We start from the raw sequence: 17,841 nt of genomic DNA on the forward strand, positions 1-17,841 counted from the left end.
ACCCTCACTGAACCTAAAGATAACACATTAGTGTTGGCTTTCATGGAAGAAGTAGCTGGAATTGACTGTGCAACATTTGTTTGGGATGACACCATTGAGGAAATGACTAGATCACTGGGTGGGAAAGGGGCAGCTTATCTTGTGAATTACAGGTGCAGTGGCACCACTAGTCTTCCAGACACAGTCGAGTGATGCAGCCTCATAGGTTGATTAGCATGCAGAACAATGAAACTGAACAATGCTCTTGATCCCAATAGGGATTACATCTGAAGAGCCCTCAGCTTTAGCATTCTTTGGAAACAGAGACATTTCATGGAACAGGAAAAATAATCTCCTCCAAACGAATCCTATTTGCTTCATGGGTGTCCAGAGTTGCTCCTAGATAATGGATGGAATGGACAGAACATAGTTGAATGTTCCGGTCAGTTGCAGAAGGCCCTTGCTTATCATCCGCTAGTTATGATTGTTATTTTGTTGTGGAGTAGAGAGAAGCCATTCATCTAAATAGGTTAAGACTAAAGCTTGTTTCTCTGTAGATGTACATCTATGATGAATGTGCACTTTAAAAAGCTCTTCAAGGCTGACTTCAGGCTGTACAGCAGCACCTTGAATTGGAAGTGGCCACTGTGTATGTGCACAAATCTCGATGATACATGAGATTTAACTTAGCTTAGTTGATGCATGTGTGCAAATTTGAAGACATGCTGCATTTATTGAAAGCATCTTAAACATGTAGCATTAGCTAGAATGTATTCTACCAAAGGCTTTGACAGTAGCAAGACATATTGCTGGAGGTTTTTTACCCTTAAGGAGTCAACCAACATTTAGGAACATTTCCTGAGTCAACAGAGCACCCTGGATAGATGCATCACTGATATGAATGGAAGCATGTGTTAGAATGTTAGGAACACTAAATTGGTTCCACAGCACAAGAAGAGAATGCATTGTGAAATGTTTAATCTGTAAATGGGTAATTAACATCTGATTCAAATGGTCATACAGCCACATCACCGAAGTTCAGAGGCAAACAGAATGCTCATGTCAATGTCTACACATTGGATCAATTAGAAGGATTGCCAATGTATTAGCTATAAAAGGCGGTATGTCTAGATTTTAGCAAGACTTTGCATTCAGAATAGGGTATACTGCTACATTAAACTGTCTGTTCTCCTGCTGCTGGTTGTGAAAGCCATCACAGGGTCTACAGCAATGCTTCGAAGGGCGTAAGAGAATATTTTTTAGTTGACCGCACTCTTATGTTAATGACTGTTTATTCTTTAATTTGGGGTATGAACTAGGGGGTTACCCAAAGAAAGTCACTGGGACCTGGGTTAACTAAGTACTGAGAGGAGGGAGTCCCAGTGTCTATGCAAAATACATTTTTAAACAATAGAAACAAATAGATAACCAAACATTGAATGAGTCAACATTGTTTTAATCACAATGAGACTGGGTATATTGAATATACACAAGAGTTAATCAAACAGTACAGTTGGTTGTACAGTGCCCCAAGTGGAATAGGGAAGGTGAGGGAGAGTGATCAGGTGAAGATAAGGTAGTGAAAAGGAATGAGTGACAGTAAAATCAGCGAATCAAGAAAAACTGTAATTCTTATTCATATACAGTATAGTAGACCAAAGGTTCATAGTGGATACATTGTAAGATCATACTCCACATTTGCCTATGAATGAAACAATTGATGGCGTGAAGTTGATTAACAGGTGAGCAATTGTCGACGTTTCGACCCTCTGATTAGTGCAGGGATTAGTTGAGCCCTTGCTGCGGGGTCTTCATCAGGACCGAGGAGGGGGGCAAGCAACCTAATTAGGAATATGGAACACAGAATTATGATTCAAAGTATAGTCTTCTGGCTCTTACTGCCCTACTGTGATCCTGAGTCCTTCATTTTAAATTCCGATCCAAACCAAATTAGAGAGAGATCGATTCCATCGTTTAAATTAGCATATTTCTTTGGATTAAGTTGTTGAGATTAATGTACGTTAAATAATTCGCTACAACGCTATGTACCTCATTTAGTACAATTTCCTTCACAATGCGTGTGCTTATTAGTTACTAGGAGATTCATCCCTATACTTTGAATCATAATTCTGTGTTCCATATTCCTAATTAGGTTGCTTGCCCCCCTCCTCACCCCAAAGGGCCTAAATAATCGGTTGCATGCACTTTTTGAATATGCTGAAAGTCATTTTTTATCAATAAATACGGCAAAAAGCAAGGTGATTTGTTTTTCTGGTAGAAAGAAGCCTAAATGTTCTAACTTTCCATGGGTTGTGGGGGGGGAAAAACTAGAATGTGTGAAATCTTATACCTTTTTAGGTAAAATTGTCACTCACAATCTAAGTGACAAATCACACATAGACAATAATTCCCGGAAGGCTATTTCTCAGGGAAAGAGCTTAGTTTCCCTATATAAAGCCACAGGTAGAAGGCATTTTTCTATTCTCTTAGATGTTTTTAGAGCGAAAGTTCCAGCCTCCCTGTTATATGGAATTGAATTAGTTGATCTAAAAAAATGGAGTTTTCTAAACTCTGCGGAAGGAAAAATTCTTCGGAGTTTAATGTCTGTAGGCACCGCAAACTCGACTGCTTCCTTGCGACAGGAATTGGGTTTACGTAGCAGCAGGGTTCAAGGTCTTGCTAGTATCATACGCTGGGTAGTAGCTTTATCTAAAGGTGAACCCAATACCTTAAGAGACCTTATAAAAAATGAATTATTAGGATCTTTTAATGACTTCTCATCAATTGTAAAAAACTTTAGACTTGCTGTGTTACAATTGAAATTAGATGAGGAGACTTTATTTTTACTGTCCTCTCATCAATTAAAAACAGTTTTGAAGTCAGCCTCTTGGGAATTGGGGTTTTGCCTTGATAGAGACTTCTGTCTAGCGAAAAAAGGTTGTACGCCTGTTATTGAATCTTATACCCTGCGGAAAGCACAACCATATATGTACTGGAACATCTCCCATGGCGTGAGACGCCTGGTGTACTTATTAAGACATAATTTGCTTCCGCTAAAAGTTTTACAAGCCAGCTGGTTTGGTTGTTTGGCACGCTGTGATCTTTGTCAATTACATGATCAGGATCTAGATCACGTGATGTTCGTTTGCCCTACACTGATGCCTTGCAGGCGTAGATGGTTAAGATCAATCTGCCTACAACTTAACATATTATCAGCGTCTTCGTTTAAGGCAGCCTTGATTAACCCTCCTAATGAAATGTTTGTTTTTAAACTGTACAACTTTTTTAAATGTTTTTTGGACCTGTATTAAGATATCTCATGTGATTGTGATGAAAATATCTTCTTTTCTTTTTTTAAGTATTTGTGCTTTGTATGTATATGCTGTTTTATGTGGACCTCATAAAGAGTTCCTTATCATAATAAATAAACTTGAAACTAGTACTGCTACTCAATTAATTATTGCTGCTATCAATGAAATTACTTTGTGCCTGCATTAGTGAGGGTATGACTTTTGTAACTTCATGGGCTTTATGCCTTGCTGTCATTGAAAATAACATGTTTGGGTTAAAGGCTGACATCTGAGCAGAGTTGGGAAGTGAAAATACACATGTTGAAAGGGCCCAGTACATGCCCAATCCCTTTTGTGGAACTGGGGGTAGGTTTGATGTATAGCAAACATCTTGAATGTTTCTTTCTAGATTCATTTGTTTGCCAAATCAAGTTTTGACTGAATCTGAAATGCTGGCTGGGCCCCTCCATCACCTCAAGAAGTAGCAGGAATACATTCTCTTTATATTTTTGGGACCCTTTCCACAACCTACTTCTCCAAAAGGGTGGACGAGAACCTTCTGTTGCAACTTTTCTTGTTGGAATGGAAACAGCTTCTTTAGAGGTTTTGAAGATTGCGAGCAATTGAACCTAAAAAAGTAGCCATGCTGCATAGTATTCATCCCACATGTATCTTTTACAGTTATTGTACCATTCATGAAGATGGAACAAGAGCCTTTCCTCTACCAGAGTGAGCTACAGAAGAGGTGGAAGATTCAAGATAAAAGTCCCGTTTTTGCACTAGTTGTGGGACCTGCCTGCAGCTGCTTTGTCCACTTCTTCCCTGTAAGGACATCTTTGCTCGTAACACTGCATTTGTTGTTATTGTTAGGAGCCACTGAAAGTTTTTTTGTGTTCAAAATATTTTATTGATATTTATATATAGATAATACATAAAGACAATACAAAAAATATTACAATAAGGCGAAAGGTTTTAACCCTAAGATGATAAAACTTTTAATCCTGGAACCTAAAATTATCCTTTTTGTACTCATTTATTTTCTTAAGTCCTTTTGCTACCACTTTCATATGCTGCATTTCATTTGCTTAATGATCAATGCACATTGAGGATGTGATGTTCAAGTCTGTTATATGAAGCCAGGACATTTTCTACTTGGTGAAGCCATGGCTATATCTATGAACAGCGAGGTCTGATAAGTCTGCCACTTCATCTATTCCTTATTTGCTACCTTCATGCCTTCCTTGAGAATCATTTTGAATTCAGTTTGTCTGCTTCTGGGAAAGTCCCTCAAAATTGTTGAATAGAGAACAAGAGCGCACCGCCATCAATGCCCAAAATGGTAGTGGCACTAGCAGCCTTCGGAAACACCTCAGATGTGCAGCAAATATTCCTGCCTCCCAGGATCAACTTCTTTTTTTAGTCTAGTGGGAAATCTGTAAAAGTCAGATAAAAAGTGCATTTGCTCATGATAAAAGGTGTAGATGAAAAACATGTTGTTATGGAGATGTGAGAGAATAGATATGCCACCTCTTTTTAGAAGAGTGCCTAAAGTGGCAACTGGAATGATGGTGATGTGGAGTGAGAGACTTCTGCATGGTGTATATGCCTTTTGGAGTTGAAGGATGCAAAGATGTAGACAATGGAACTGACGGAACTGGAATCGCCTTATAGCGAGTTGGCAAGGTTGAAATCTGAGGAGGTGCTAAGGTTACAACTGATGGCGATGAGAAGATGGTGGAGTGGGACATAAGAATTAGAAATCTCTACATGTAGAAAGTCAACTTCTTCAGTGGGGGAGTGTGCCCTTGATTCCACAGTGCAGAAAGATGTAAAAGTAATAATGACAAAGTCATGTGTTTTTCAACATCTAGTTGGGTTTTGAAGTTGTGCCTCCTCCGACATTGAGTGCCCGGGTCACTTAACACCTTGGGTGCTAGTGATATTTTCCTCCTATGCTGAGCTTTGAATTTTCCCATTGTTCATGACAAGGTCAGCTCGTCATAAGCACAGCTCAACTGTGCCTCATGACGAGCTGAGCTCGTCATGAGCAGGGAAGGGGTTAAACATGGAATGGCATTTCAATGGCAAGGCATCCCTAGACAAGGAACATGTAATAGCTGCACCTGTCCTTGATGCCTTACTCTTTGAAGTCATACTCCAAATTGTGGCTTTTTGCAGTGCGATCTCTTCCTGGATCTGTCTGTAGGGAAGTCCTCAGAGAGATCAGGTAGAGCGGGCCTTCTACTTGCACATCAGACCATCCAAATGTTGCTTCCAGATATTGCCTTTCCACCGTCAACCTATATGGATGGATCTTTTCGCTGTCCTTCAGTTTTCTTCTTGAAACATTGTGGTCACTGGTGTGGTTGATTTAAGTGAGCAATACACATCACTCCACGGCCATGTTGGTAAGTTGTAGCTTTCTTGCTTCCACTGGAAGAACATTTTATGAACAATGAATGCATGCCTTACGAAAAGTAAAATACTAAAACTATTCATTGTAATAAAAATTATTGATTTACACTCAAATATTAAAATATTTTGAGTGACAGCAAACTTCTAAGGTGTGGAAATGTATTTGTGTGAAATAGCCTAAATGGCAATGTGGCCGGGAAACAGCCTTTACAAAGTTTTCTCCACAACGCATGCCACTACAACGCGGTCGCTACAAAGACTGCGTTGTTGGTACGCATATCATTAAATCGCAAGTGAGTACAACGACTTGCTGTAGGGGGCCCACTGGTATTGGATTTACAATCCAACACCTTCCCTCCTGCTGTGCAAACTGGAGTAGGAATAGTAAATAATACTATTCATAAATCCACTGTGCCCCCTTTAGCAAGTCGTTGTAATGACTTGCGATGTAATGGTAACTGTACTAACAACATGGTTGTTGTAATGACTGCGTTGTAATGGCATGCGATCTAATCGATTGTGTTGTAAACAGCCATATTCACGTGGCCAGTAGGGTGGTGGGACAAGCGTATACCAAGTCCAAGGCAGGTGCTTTTCTGACATTGGAATATTGTTTGGCATCCTATACCAGCCCAGGACATCCACCTTCCTTAATGGCTGACAAGCTATCAAGATGGCAGTGCTCCAATAGAGAGCTCTCATAGCACCCTCTCCGGATGCTCAGTTTGGGCATTCCTGTCTTCGATAATAAAACCAGAATTAGGGAAGACTCTGGCTGGTGCTCGTAGTGTCTCAGTAGGGACAGTAAGGACAATGCAAACACTGGGTGATTGCAGGAGTGATTGTTTTATATCCTTTGAACATGAAGATAGAGCTTTCCTGAACAACATGAATCAGGGCCAACGGTGAGCAGGGGGGTTGCCCTGTTGAAGGATATCTTCAAATAAAGAGTCCTCCTAAAGAAGAGAAATGATGTATTAAAGATGTGAGGAACTTCCTATTAACAAGATCCTCAACACTCTGTGAACTGGGAGGTGAGATGGTAGAGGAGGGTACCATGCTCGAAGTAGTAATACCTCAAAGACCCTGATTATGGTGACAATAGAGGGCTTACAGACTGCCTCACAGCATTTTGGTGCCAATGTATATCCTAAGGAGAGGACTTTGGAGGAGTCTAGCAGTCACCTAGATAAAACATTGAGAGATGGGTGGTGTAGTTCAATCAAAACTTGACAGATGAGCATGCTATGTTAAGTGAAACTGATAGTAAAATTGAGCCTACTTAGCAATTTGTAAACTCTTTATACATATTTCAGCCAGCGTTGAAGAGGAAAATTTACAGAATCCAGGATCTAGTGAAGTCTAGATCCTTCACAATTGAGGAGCCTTGAGAGGCACTGCAGCACTTTCTTGCAGCAGAAGTGAAAGAGGTGACTGAAGCCTTAGTCTGGTCAATCCTGAATGTCACTCGTCTCACCACCAAAAGCCCATTTGGCAGGGACACTGGAATGGAAACATTAATTGATTAACTATCCAGTGTTTTTGATTATCAGTAGGGACCAATGTTACCCGTAAGGAGCGCAGCGTACTGCCCCTAATAATTATAAATAGTTAATGTGCTTGTTATTCCCATTGTTGAACCTCCCCCTCACTCCTCCCATTTAATTGCAAGTGCACACTGTCCAGAGCGTCCATCTTGTGAAAATGGATGTTCATCGGTCAAGACCCTGGAAATGTCTGAACCTGCATCTCCGGGCTCAGTGGAGCTGGTTTTATTTCAGGAGACACTTAAACGCACGACTAAGTAACACATGAACTGCGAGAGTAGGAACTGCGAGATCATCAATTGTTAGCATCAAGAAAAGAGACTTAACAAACAACCATAGACAAACAGAAAAACAAAAACCATATACAATCATTATAAATAGGGGGCAAACAAAAGCTATATGGAAGAAAACAAGCGATGAAGAAAATTAAAAAAACAAAAAGGGCACCCAAAGAAAAGGTTAACTACCAAAAAAGACTGAAGAGGTACTTCACCCACTTAAAACCTATTGGATGACAGGCATTAGCTGGTACTTGTTTCTGCTTTACCTTCATCTCCTCCTACACCCCTTCCCTCTATTTCTCCACATACTCCCACATTTTCAAAGAGCTCAGTTGCTTTGTGGCATGGATAGCACTATACATAGACACCATATATACTTAAAAAAAACAACGGTGGGAACTCAATATAAATGTAGGCAATTTTTGAGAAAAGTAATACAACAAAGGACAGAACACTGAACGTAATATATATACAAAACATAGGTGAACCAAAACAGGAAATCAAGAATAGGAAAATAGAATAAATACAAATTCAAGTGACAAATGTCAAAAAAGAAAAAAAACTGGGGAAGCAACGGAGAAAACATGGAAGAACAAGTAACTGAAATGACGAATTAGAAAAGAAAAAAGGAGGTTGGGTAAAATAAATGCAACATTAAATTGGTGAAAAAAGAGTAAAACCAAGGACTCAAGCAAAAAACATGAAATGAAGCAAAAGTAGGGAAAAATAAAATATCAATGCCTACACTTTTAATGGGAGAGTACCGGCACTTCTCAGAAACAAGCAGGTACTCTAGTACAGAGCACCTGCACTTCTATTTTTCCATTTCAAGCACTGGGTGAAAGCAAGTTCCAGCCACCAATAAACAGTAAAATGAAAGGTTTTTTTTTTTTTACTCAACAGCACAGCAAGCACAGAAGTCAAAGCTTTTGAAATGCAAAACCACCATAGCAGAAAGGCTGAAACAAAGTTAATACAACAGATCTATACTTTAAGTTCCTACCATACAGGAAATGTTTTCTGCCCGCATTTTCTTCAATATTAGGAAAAACTACTTCAGTCTGCCAAATATATCAAACTATGTGAGGCTTGTGAAGAATGTTTTGACGTTACGCATATACCCCTACTTCCGAAACCGAGGCCATTGCAACGGAAAACAAGCACTGGCAAAAAAAATACTCTCAATTTAAAGGGTTAACAAGAGGACAGCATGCATGCTTGTATTTTGTATATGTTAGCTTGGCTTTGTCAATAAATATTCAGACTCCTTGTTATAACATAATTGACAAGACCCCAATGGTTGGCTTTTACCAAACGTAGCAAACAATGTCAGAGCTATGGGAAGAAAAGTAAATAAGGAAAAACATTCGCTGTTGATGAGAGCCCGTGTTTGATTTTTTTTTTTACTTTACATTTATATATTAACTAGCAGCCCGCCCCGGCGTTGCCCGGGGCAGAAGAGGGCTGCGGGCAACATTTCAGGCTTGCATGCTCTCCCGCCCCGGCCCCCGCCCGCCACGACATTGTCTGTGTCCCGAACAATGTCGTGGCGGGCGGGGGCCGGGGCGGGAGTGCACGCAAGCCTGAAATGCTGGCTTCCCCTACCCCCGCCTGCCCTGTGTCAGTGCTCAGCAGCCTGTGCCTCCGCCCGCCCCGTCCCCCGCCTGCCCCGACCCCGGCTCCTTACCTCAGCCTCTGCTCCTCACCGCCGGTCCATCTCCGCCGCTCTGGTACTCACCACCTGTCCGCCGCCGCTCCTCCCCCGCGCCATGTCCGCCTCTCTGCTCTGCCGCTGGCCTCACGTTACTGCTCCTCCCCCGCGCGCCATGTCCGCCGCTCCTGGGACGCTGCTCCTCCCCCGCTCCTGACGTGGCGACGCACGTCGCGGCCGGCGCTACTTTGGGGAACTATTTTTTTTTTTAAATTACCTTTTTATATAAGGTTTTTTTTAAAAATTTTAACGCCTATGACCATCTACACACCCTGCCAATTTCAACGGTGTACCGGGTGTGTAGATTGGCGCTGTGGTTCCCGAGTTTACCTGGCTCAAAGGTGAGAGTTCTCCCTTTTTAATAGTAGTATAGATTACACTTTCTTTGTGTACTCCTCCATGTTTAGATGTCATTGTGTAAACCCATATGAAGGGATAGAATGCCAACATGTCACTGCTGTGCCTCATTCTCATGTTATCCCACATTGCGAGGTGCTGAACTTAGAATTTGACGGTAATTCCACACCTGTTAAATACCGCACCAAACAGTATCGTATTTACCGGGTGGAATATTGCATTCCAAATAACGGCCCACTTGAAAATGAGGTTCTAACAGGCATTCCCTTCTCGCTGTAATCCTTCAAATGCACCGGTAAATGGACTTCTTGCTATGAGTTATAGCACTGGCAAGTTTCAGAAAAAATGGTCTTGCTTAATGTGTCTTTAAGCAGATGCATGGAATCACTGTCATTAATTGGTTTCAGTTCACGTGAGTGATGTACCACGAAAAACATTCTTCTCTTGTAGCTTGTTTCGTACTGGCACATTTAACCAGTCGTTTACTGCCATCTAGTGGGCACATTGCACATAACTGTCAGATTTTCATGGAACTCGAGGTGAATGGATTTCATTTTCACCCTACGGAGTAGGAGCACTGCCCATTCTGCACTATTAGCTGGATGGAAGGACGCATTAGCGAGGCAAGATCGTGGCAAAATGTGTCAGTCTAATTATCTCAAGCGCCTTGCACGTTACCGCTCCTCCCCCGCGCGCCATGTCCGCCGCTCCTCCCCTGCTCCTGACATGACGACGCACGTCGCGGCCGGCGCTACTTTGGGGAACTACTTTTTTTTTTAAATTAACTTTTTATATAAGGTTTTTTTTTTTAATTTTTAACGCCTATGACCATCTACACACCCTGCCGATTTCAACGGTGTATCGGGTGTGTAGATTGGCACTGTGGTTCCCTAGTTTACCTGGCTCAAAGGTAAGAGTTCTCTCTTTATAATAGTAGTATAGATCACTCAAGTTTATTATTCTTATCTCTACGATGCACATGCTTTGTCCAGATTTGGCACATTTCTGTTGTATTGTTATCTATTTGTATGTATGTATGTGTTTATTTATGTATGTATGTATGTATTTTGTTCTAAACTCGAAGTGTACTTGCCAGTATCACCAATTCATGTCATATTGTGTGTATCCAAATTGGAAATCTGCCTTGAGACCCTTAATGTGGTGCTGTATGTGTGGAAATGCACCGGCTTTTCACTTTTTGATCAAAATTTCGGACAGAGACCCTACACTGCCGCACACAAAGGAAAAGAATTAGAGGGAACATTGGTGGGGACCCCTGAAAAAGAACTATAGGGGAATAGAAATGCCTGGGCAGTGATACAGTGTGATACAATGATAGAACGTTCTGTGGATGCTCTTTTTGACACGCAGTGATACAGTGAGGGAGAAGGATGGGAAAGCCTGGGGGTGCTCTTTACTCCATGCAGTGATACAGTGAGATGGAAGGATAGAAATGCCTGTGGATGCTCTTTGCTCCCTGCAGTGATATGGAAGGATAGAAATGCCTGTGGATGCTCTTTGCTCCCTGCAGTGATGCTGTGAGATAGAAGGATAGAAATGCCTGGGAATGCTCTTTGCTCCTGCAGTGATGCAGTGAGATAGAAGGATAGAACGTTCTGCGGATGCTCTTTTTGACATGCAGTGATACAGTGAGGGAGAAGGATGGGAAAGCCTGGGGGTGCTCTTTGCTCCATGCAGTGATATGGAAGGATAGAAATGCCTGTGGATGCTCTTTGCTCCATGCAGTGATGCAGTGAGATAGAAGGATAGAAATGCCAGTGGATGCTTTTTGCTCCATGCAGTGATGCAGTGAGATAGAAGGATAGAAATGCCTGTGGATGCTCTTTTTGAGATGCAGTGACGCAGTGAGGTAGAAGGATAGGAGTGCCTGTGCATGGTCATTTTAAATGCAGTGGTGTAGTGAGATATCAGGATAAGAATGCCTTGGGTGTTTTGCATGCAGTGATGCAGTGAGGTAGAAGGATAGGAAAGCCTGAGGATGTTCTTTTCCAATGCTGTGATGCAGTGGGATAGCATGAGAGGAATGCCTGGGGATGCTCTTTTTGACACGCAGTGATACAGTGATGTAGAAGGATAGGAAAGCCTGGGCATGGTCTTTTTAATGCAGTGATGCAGTGAGGTAGCAGGAGAGGAATGCCTGGGGATGCTCTTTTTGACACGCAGTGATACAGTGAGGTAGAAGGATAGGAAAGCCTGGGCATGGTCTTTTTAATGCAGTGATGCAGTGAGGTAGCAGGAGAGGAATGCCTGGGGATGCTCTTTTTGACACGCAGTGATACAGTGAGGTAGAAGGATAGGAAAGCCTGGGCATGGTCTTTTTAATGCAGTGATGCAGTGAGGTAGCAGGAGAGGAATGCCTGGGGATGCTCTTTTTGGCACGCAGTGATACAGTGAGGTAGAAGGATAGGAAAGCCTGGGCATGGTCTTTTTAATGCAGTGATGCAGTGAGGTAGCAGGAGAGGAATGCCTGGGGATGCTCTTTTTGACACGCAGTGATACAGTGAGGTAGAAGGATAGGAAAGCCTGGGCATGGTCTTTTTAATGCAGTGATGCAGTGAGGTAGCAGGAGAGGAATGCCTGGGGATGCTCTTTTTGACACGCAGTGATACAGTGAGGTAGAAGGATAGGAAAGCCTGGGCATGGTCTTTTTAATGCAGTGATGCAGTGAGATAGCATGAGAGGAAAGCCTAGGATGCTCTTGTTGACATGCAGTGATGCAGTGAGGTAGAAGGATAGGAAAGCCTGGGCATGGTCTTTTTAATGCAGTGATGCAGTGAGATGGCGTGAGAGGAATGCCTGGGGGTGTGTGCTTTAACATGCAGTGAGGTAGAAAGATAGGAAAGCGTAGGGATGTTCTTTCTTCAGGCAGTGATGCTGTGAGATTGCAGGATAGGAACGCCTAGGCATGGTCTTTTTTAAGTCAGTGATGCAGTGAGATAGCAGGATAGGGATGCCTGGGGTTGTGTTGTTTGACATGCAATGATGTAAGGAGGTAGAAAGATAGGAAAGCGTAGGGATGTTTTTTTTCAGGCAGTGATGCTGTGAGATTGCAGGATAGGAAGGCTTGGGAACCTTTTTTTCGACTAAATTTGTATCCACACAGACATACAGTGAGAGTGAAGGATTAATATGATTGGGGTACTCTTTCCTCAATGCAGTGATGCTTTCAGATGCTGTGACGTGCGTGGGAAGCCCCTTCCTCCCTGCAAGGATACAATGTAGTAGTACAGGACATTTCTGGAGGGGGGACCTTTTAATCAGGGGTACAGTGAGGATGCAGGGGGATCTTTTCTGTGCCCTCCCTCGAAAAATGACTTAGTTTGTAAATGTAAACAAAGAGGCACATTACTCACCCCCCAAGACTGAGTTTTCTTTCGCCACAGGCAATCCTGAGTCTTGCTCCATTGTCTTCATATCATATGAGTAGTTTTGGCAAATGACGGGTTTAGTTATGTTGGAGTTCGTGAAAACCTTCAAACCGACTTCCTGTTTCCGAGAAAACAGTAACAAGAATTAAAGAAGCATATTATATAAAGACACGTCCCCATAATTCCATGCATCACGTTTACGTTTTTTTTTCAAGGTGTATCAAACATTTCTGTTAATGTTAATTTCTGTTAATAATGTCATTAAGTGGTAGGTTATGCACCTGACATGATTGTGACATCACTCCAAGATCCTAATAGAAGACAAGCACATCATTCTCGGAATGGGGAATTGACATTCCCTGTGGTATTTGTATTACTCACACCCTTTTCTCCAATAAATACAACATTCGTTTTTACTTCATGTATACACCCTAAAGCCCCCTACTCAATAGTTGGTGTTGCCACAAATACTCAAATAGTGGAAAAAAGTAGAATGTTTATTACAAAAAATGTACAATATTACTTCACCGCAGTTTCAAAAAATCAATTCATACATAAAAAACATTTCATAAATATAGAGCTTTCACAACATAGTCAAATTGTCTCACAAGAGTCAGAAGACCCATAGGGTCCAATTACAAAATCAGCCTGTATTTTATAACAGTACATATATATATACTATAAAGTCCAGTGGCGGGAGAACAAACATAAAAAAAGATTAAAAAAGAGAGACGATAAAAAGCACAGAACATATACGACAATACACTTATATGTAATTCGTAAACTAATCCACGTGTGTAATCAAAAAGGGCATCTGATTAATGCAAACTTTTTCATCAATTATGCCAGCATGCTCAACGGATTTAGTCTGTCCAGTGCATTGACACATTTCGGTGGTATTGTACGAATAGCGACCACCTTTTTTTCGACTAAATTTGTGTCCCTCTTTAGAACCGTTGTCTGTACAATCGATTGGACTCTTTTATTTGTCCTATTCAGCTGTAGCAAAATGTCCTTTATAGTCAGCCGGTTATAAGCCAGTCTTTATTGCTCCTTCCCCAATATAGACAGGACCAGTTTAATATTTTAATGGGTAGTTAGTCCTTGTGGGTACACTTCAGCAGGGCAGGACTGGCCGTTGCGGGCACCGGGCAATTCCCCAGTGCGCCACAAGGCTGGGGGCCGTTTTTGGGCCCCTGGGGGCCCTTTTTATTACAGGGCCGTTTTTGCAGCGGGGGCCGGCCGAGCACTTTGCCAGGGCCGGTTTTGGTTCCCAGTCCTGCCCTGCACTTCAGTGTCCTGGACCAAAGTTTTGTCCCCGATATCTCGTTCATAGAGACCGCGTTCCATCAGCCCCTGAGGAACAGAATTTCCTCAACTTCTTTGATTTTGCTTGGCGTCCGTATGGCTTGCCTTCACATTTTGTAGTCTTGGAAACTACAGCACGCCGTGGCCCTAGAACAGGAAGCATAGGTCTGACTGCATGATCTGCAGGCACCAGACTTCAAACTACCCCTCTGCTCTAAAACATAGATGCAAACATTTTCCCAGCAGTCTGTGGTGAGCCTGAGGGCCCCTTAAATGTGTGCAAAATGAGAATGGGGCTTTGTGGGTGGTTAGATGGTGCAAGATACTTTATTTGTTTATTTTCCTTTACCTCACTTAACTTGTAATTAAAAGTGTCCCCATTTATTTAACGTCTTTCTGAATGTTAGTGCTCTCTGAAGTAAATAGCAGCCTACTGCTGCTGTTAACCTGGGTGCATGTATAATAACAATGGGGTTCCCCGTTTCCCTCAGAACCTGGGGGCCCGATTCACAGAACTAACTTAAGACAAAATTCTAAATTTACTACCATTTTGGTATTCACAGAAGTTAGGAGTCCTAACTTTAGGACTCCTAAATGCCTTCTGTGAATACTGAAAGTCTTAAAATTAGAGGGGCATATTATCAAGGAATTTATCTCAGCTTTTTTGGCTTTAAAAGCCAAGAAAGCGGAGATAACATTATCTCCCTATCAGCAACAGGGTGCTAACATGCAAATTCGCATGTTAGCACCCTTTTTCACTACGCTTCCCCTTGCATCTCTAATGAGATGCAAAGTGGGCATTCCAGAGCAAAATAATAGGAGAAATGTCGCTAAGCGACATTTCTCCTATTATCAAGCTTCACGCTAAACCTGTTAGAGACAAAAAGAGCAGCGCTAACCACGGTTAGCACTGCTTTTTTTACACCTGGTATTTTCCTGACTTAGCCATGATATCCTATGGAAGGTGGAAATCATGGCTAAGTTTGTGAGCCCCTATCATCAAGCTAACGCCAAACTTCGAGAGATTATCGTTGGTTTTCCAGCGATAATCTCTCATTTGGCAGTTAGCGTGAGGTTTTTTATCACTTCTGAGATAAACGTTGCTAATAGCAAGTTATCTCAGCGACAATTTCCGGCGATGCTTAGCGATAAAAAAATCGTTGCAATGCCTAGTTAGCGATAAATATCTCTACTCGTTGGTAATATGCCCCAGGATTTTTCTCAGTTAAGGAGTAGTAAAATTAGGACTCCTAACTTTAGGAATCCTAAATGCCTTCTGTGAATACCAAAAGTCTTAAAGTTAGGATTTTTCTCAGTTTAGGAGTAGTAAAGTTAGGACTCCTAACTTTGGGACTCCTAAACTGAGAAAAATCCTAACTTTAAGACTTTCTAAGACCCGCCATGCTGCTTTCTTAGTCATGCTTACGTCAGGGTTGAAACGTCGACGTTCCATATCGGTCCAGTCTCACCGTGTCCTCTGGGTCTAAACTGCAAAACAATTTCACACCCTACCAGAGACACTTATCTGACCGATATACTGGCTGCATCAAAGATTTACTCTATTGTATAATTTGTACATAGAATATATGTCCTGTTTTCACTAATGTATATATGACAGTCACTTGAGCACTTTTTTCACTTTATTTATCGTCACCTTGTTTTACTGAAATGATGACAGCCGCATGAAAAATTTGATTCTTTGAAAGAGTAAATTCTTACGACTGCGTACATTTTTGGCCTCATGTGTTGCAGCTCACTCTCATGTGCAAATGTTGCATCTACCTTCAAATTCTGTTTATGATTTATTCTAGAGTGTATAAGCAATTGTTCTTACCCGACGGAACAATTGAAGCTTTTTTCTTAACCTGGGGGCTGCATGTTACGGTTACGAGGGCCGCAGGCGGCCCCCGGGCTGTACTTTGAGTGTCAGTGCTCTAAACCATAGAAGACAGATTGCGGGGTTATTTTGGTAGATGTACAGCAGCTGCTAAAAAATGATAAATACCCTGCCAGACATACTCACAGTTCCTCAGCCCCACTAACAGCCTGATTGATCAAGCTGAATTGCGCTTGCAAAGGGCCAGATTCTGAGAATCTGGCCCTTTGTGAGTGCGATTTTTGCATTTGGGATTCATCATCCCAAATGCAAAAATCTATAATAGCGATTTTGCTATTTTGCGAGGAATTACATTTAAGGAATCTCTATTTGAGATTCCTTAAATGCAATTCATCATCCATTTTTAAATTGCGAATTCGCAATTTCTGGCCGCTATTTACCACAAGGTCAAACCTCCTGGTAAATAGCGAAAACTTAGAAAAATGCTTTTAAAAGCATTTTTCTAAGTTGCATGTTGCACACACACATGTCCTTTGGACATGTGTGTGCGCAACACCTGTTTAAATTTGCATTTAAGGGGTGCTACAGGGTGTCCTTTGGACGTGTGTGCGCAACACCTGTTTAAATTTGCATTTAAGGGGTGCTACAGGGTGTCCTTTGGACACCCCTGGCACCCTTTAAATCGCTATCTTATTTGCGATTAGCAAATTGCTAATCGCAAATAAGGAATACTCCCCATTCATTCCTATGGGCCTTTTGGCCCATAGGAATGAATGGGGAGTTATTCCTTATTTGCGATTAGCAATTTGCTAATCGCAAATAAGGAATATGTAGGAATCGCATATTTTTTTGCGATTCCTACATGAATCCCGTTTTGCGAGCCTGTAATAGCGATTCCTTATGAATCGCTATTATAGACTCGCAAAATGTGTTGTTGATGAATCAGGCTGTTAGGCACTGATTCCGAGCGAAAGTGCTATTTATCACACCTCATAAAAAACGATGCCCCAAGGAAGGTTATTTATCAGGTGTGATAATAGGTTTTTGTGGAATAACATGCATATTTTGATGTTTAATGCTCTAGAACCCACAAGTTACGGTAAATAAAATACATATTTTCTTGTACAATTTTGGCAGGTTTGACATGCTGAAATGTAATTAAGTTTGAGGTATTTAACACATTCAATAATTGTCTAAATATCTAATAACTCCGACCCGTGCACAAACAGGGGTTAACACATAGATCGGAATTTACTGACACACTCATAATCAGGCTCATAGAGGTCTGGGAATTTTCCCTGCCGGAGCCTCAGCTCCCTCCGCCAGCTAAAACCATTGACCTGTCAATCAGTCTGCCTCAAAATATGGCAGCAGGTCCTCCTCCAGAGGCAGATGGTCAAGAGCCTCTGCTGATCTGACAGACTGTCAGGCCAGGCACCCAGGCCTTTAGGGGGTCCCCTAATAGTACTTCATGAGTCAAGTCAAGTCAAATTACTTTATTCGTATTTCATTTTTGAAAAACATAAAAGCACAGATAAAAAGTACATTTCCTGTAAATTAACAAGGCAGTACAAATAACGAGGGGAAAAAAGCTACAATCTTACTTAATTTACATCCTAATTGTCTTTCTTAGTACTTCATGAGTGTGATGGTTCAATGAGGAAGATAACAATACAGCAGCCTGTACCATCACACTGGGAGCCTTATTGCCAGGGGCTTGGCTTAAG

At 41.7% G+C, this 17,841-nt stretch overlaps 1 protein-coding gene across 1 annotated transcript in view; it reads right to left on the reverse strand.

The window, feature by feature from the left end:
* The window catches only part of LOC147706478 (alpha-2-macroglobulin-like protein 1), a 384,979-nt gene that overhangs the window by 198,785 nt on the left and 168,353 nt on the right, over positions 1-17,841 (reverse strand). Inside the window, exon 17 of the mRNA XM_086929616.1 lies at positions 12,955-13,087. Within this exon, the coding sequence (XP_086785742.1) occupies positions 12,955-13,087 (133 nt within the window). The remainder of the gene's footprint in view (positions 1-12,954; positions 13,088-17,841) is intronic.

This window comes from Lissotriton vulgaris, chromosome 7 (genome assembly GCF_964263255.1).
Source record: "Lissotriton vulgaris chromosome 7, aLisVul1.2, whole genome shotgun sequence".
Taxonomy (NCBI): Eukaryota; Metazoa; Chordata; class Amphibia; order Caudata; family Salamandridae; genus Lissotriton; species Lissotriton vulgaris.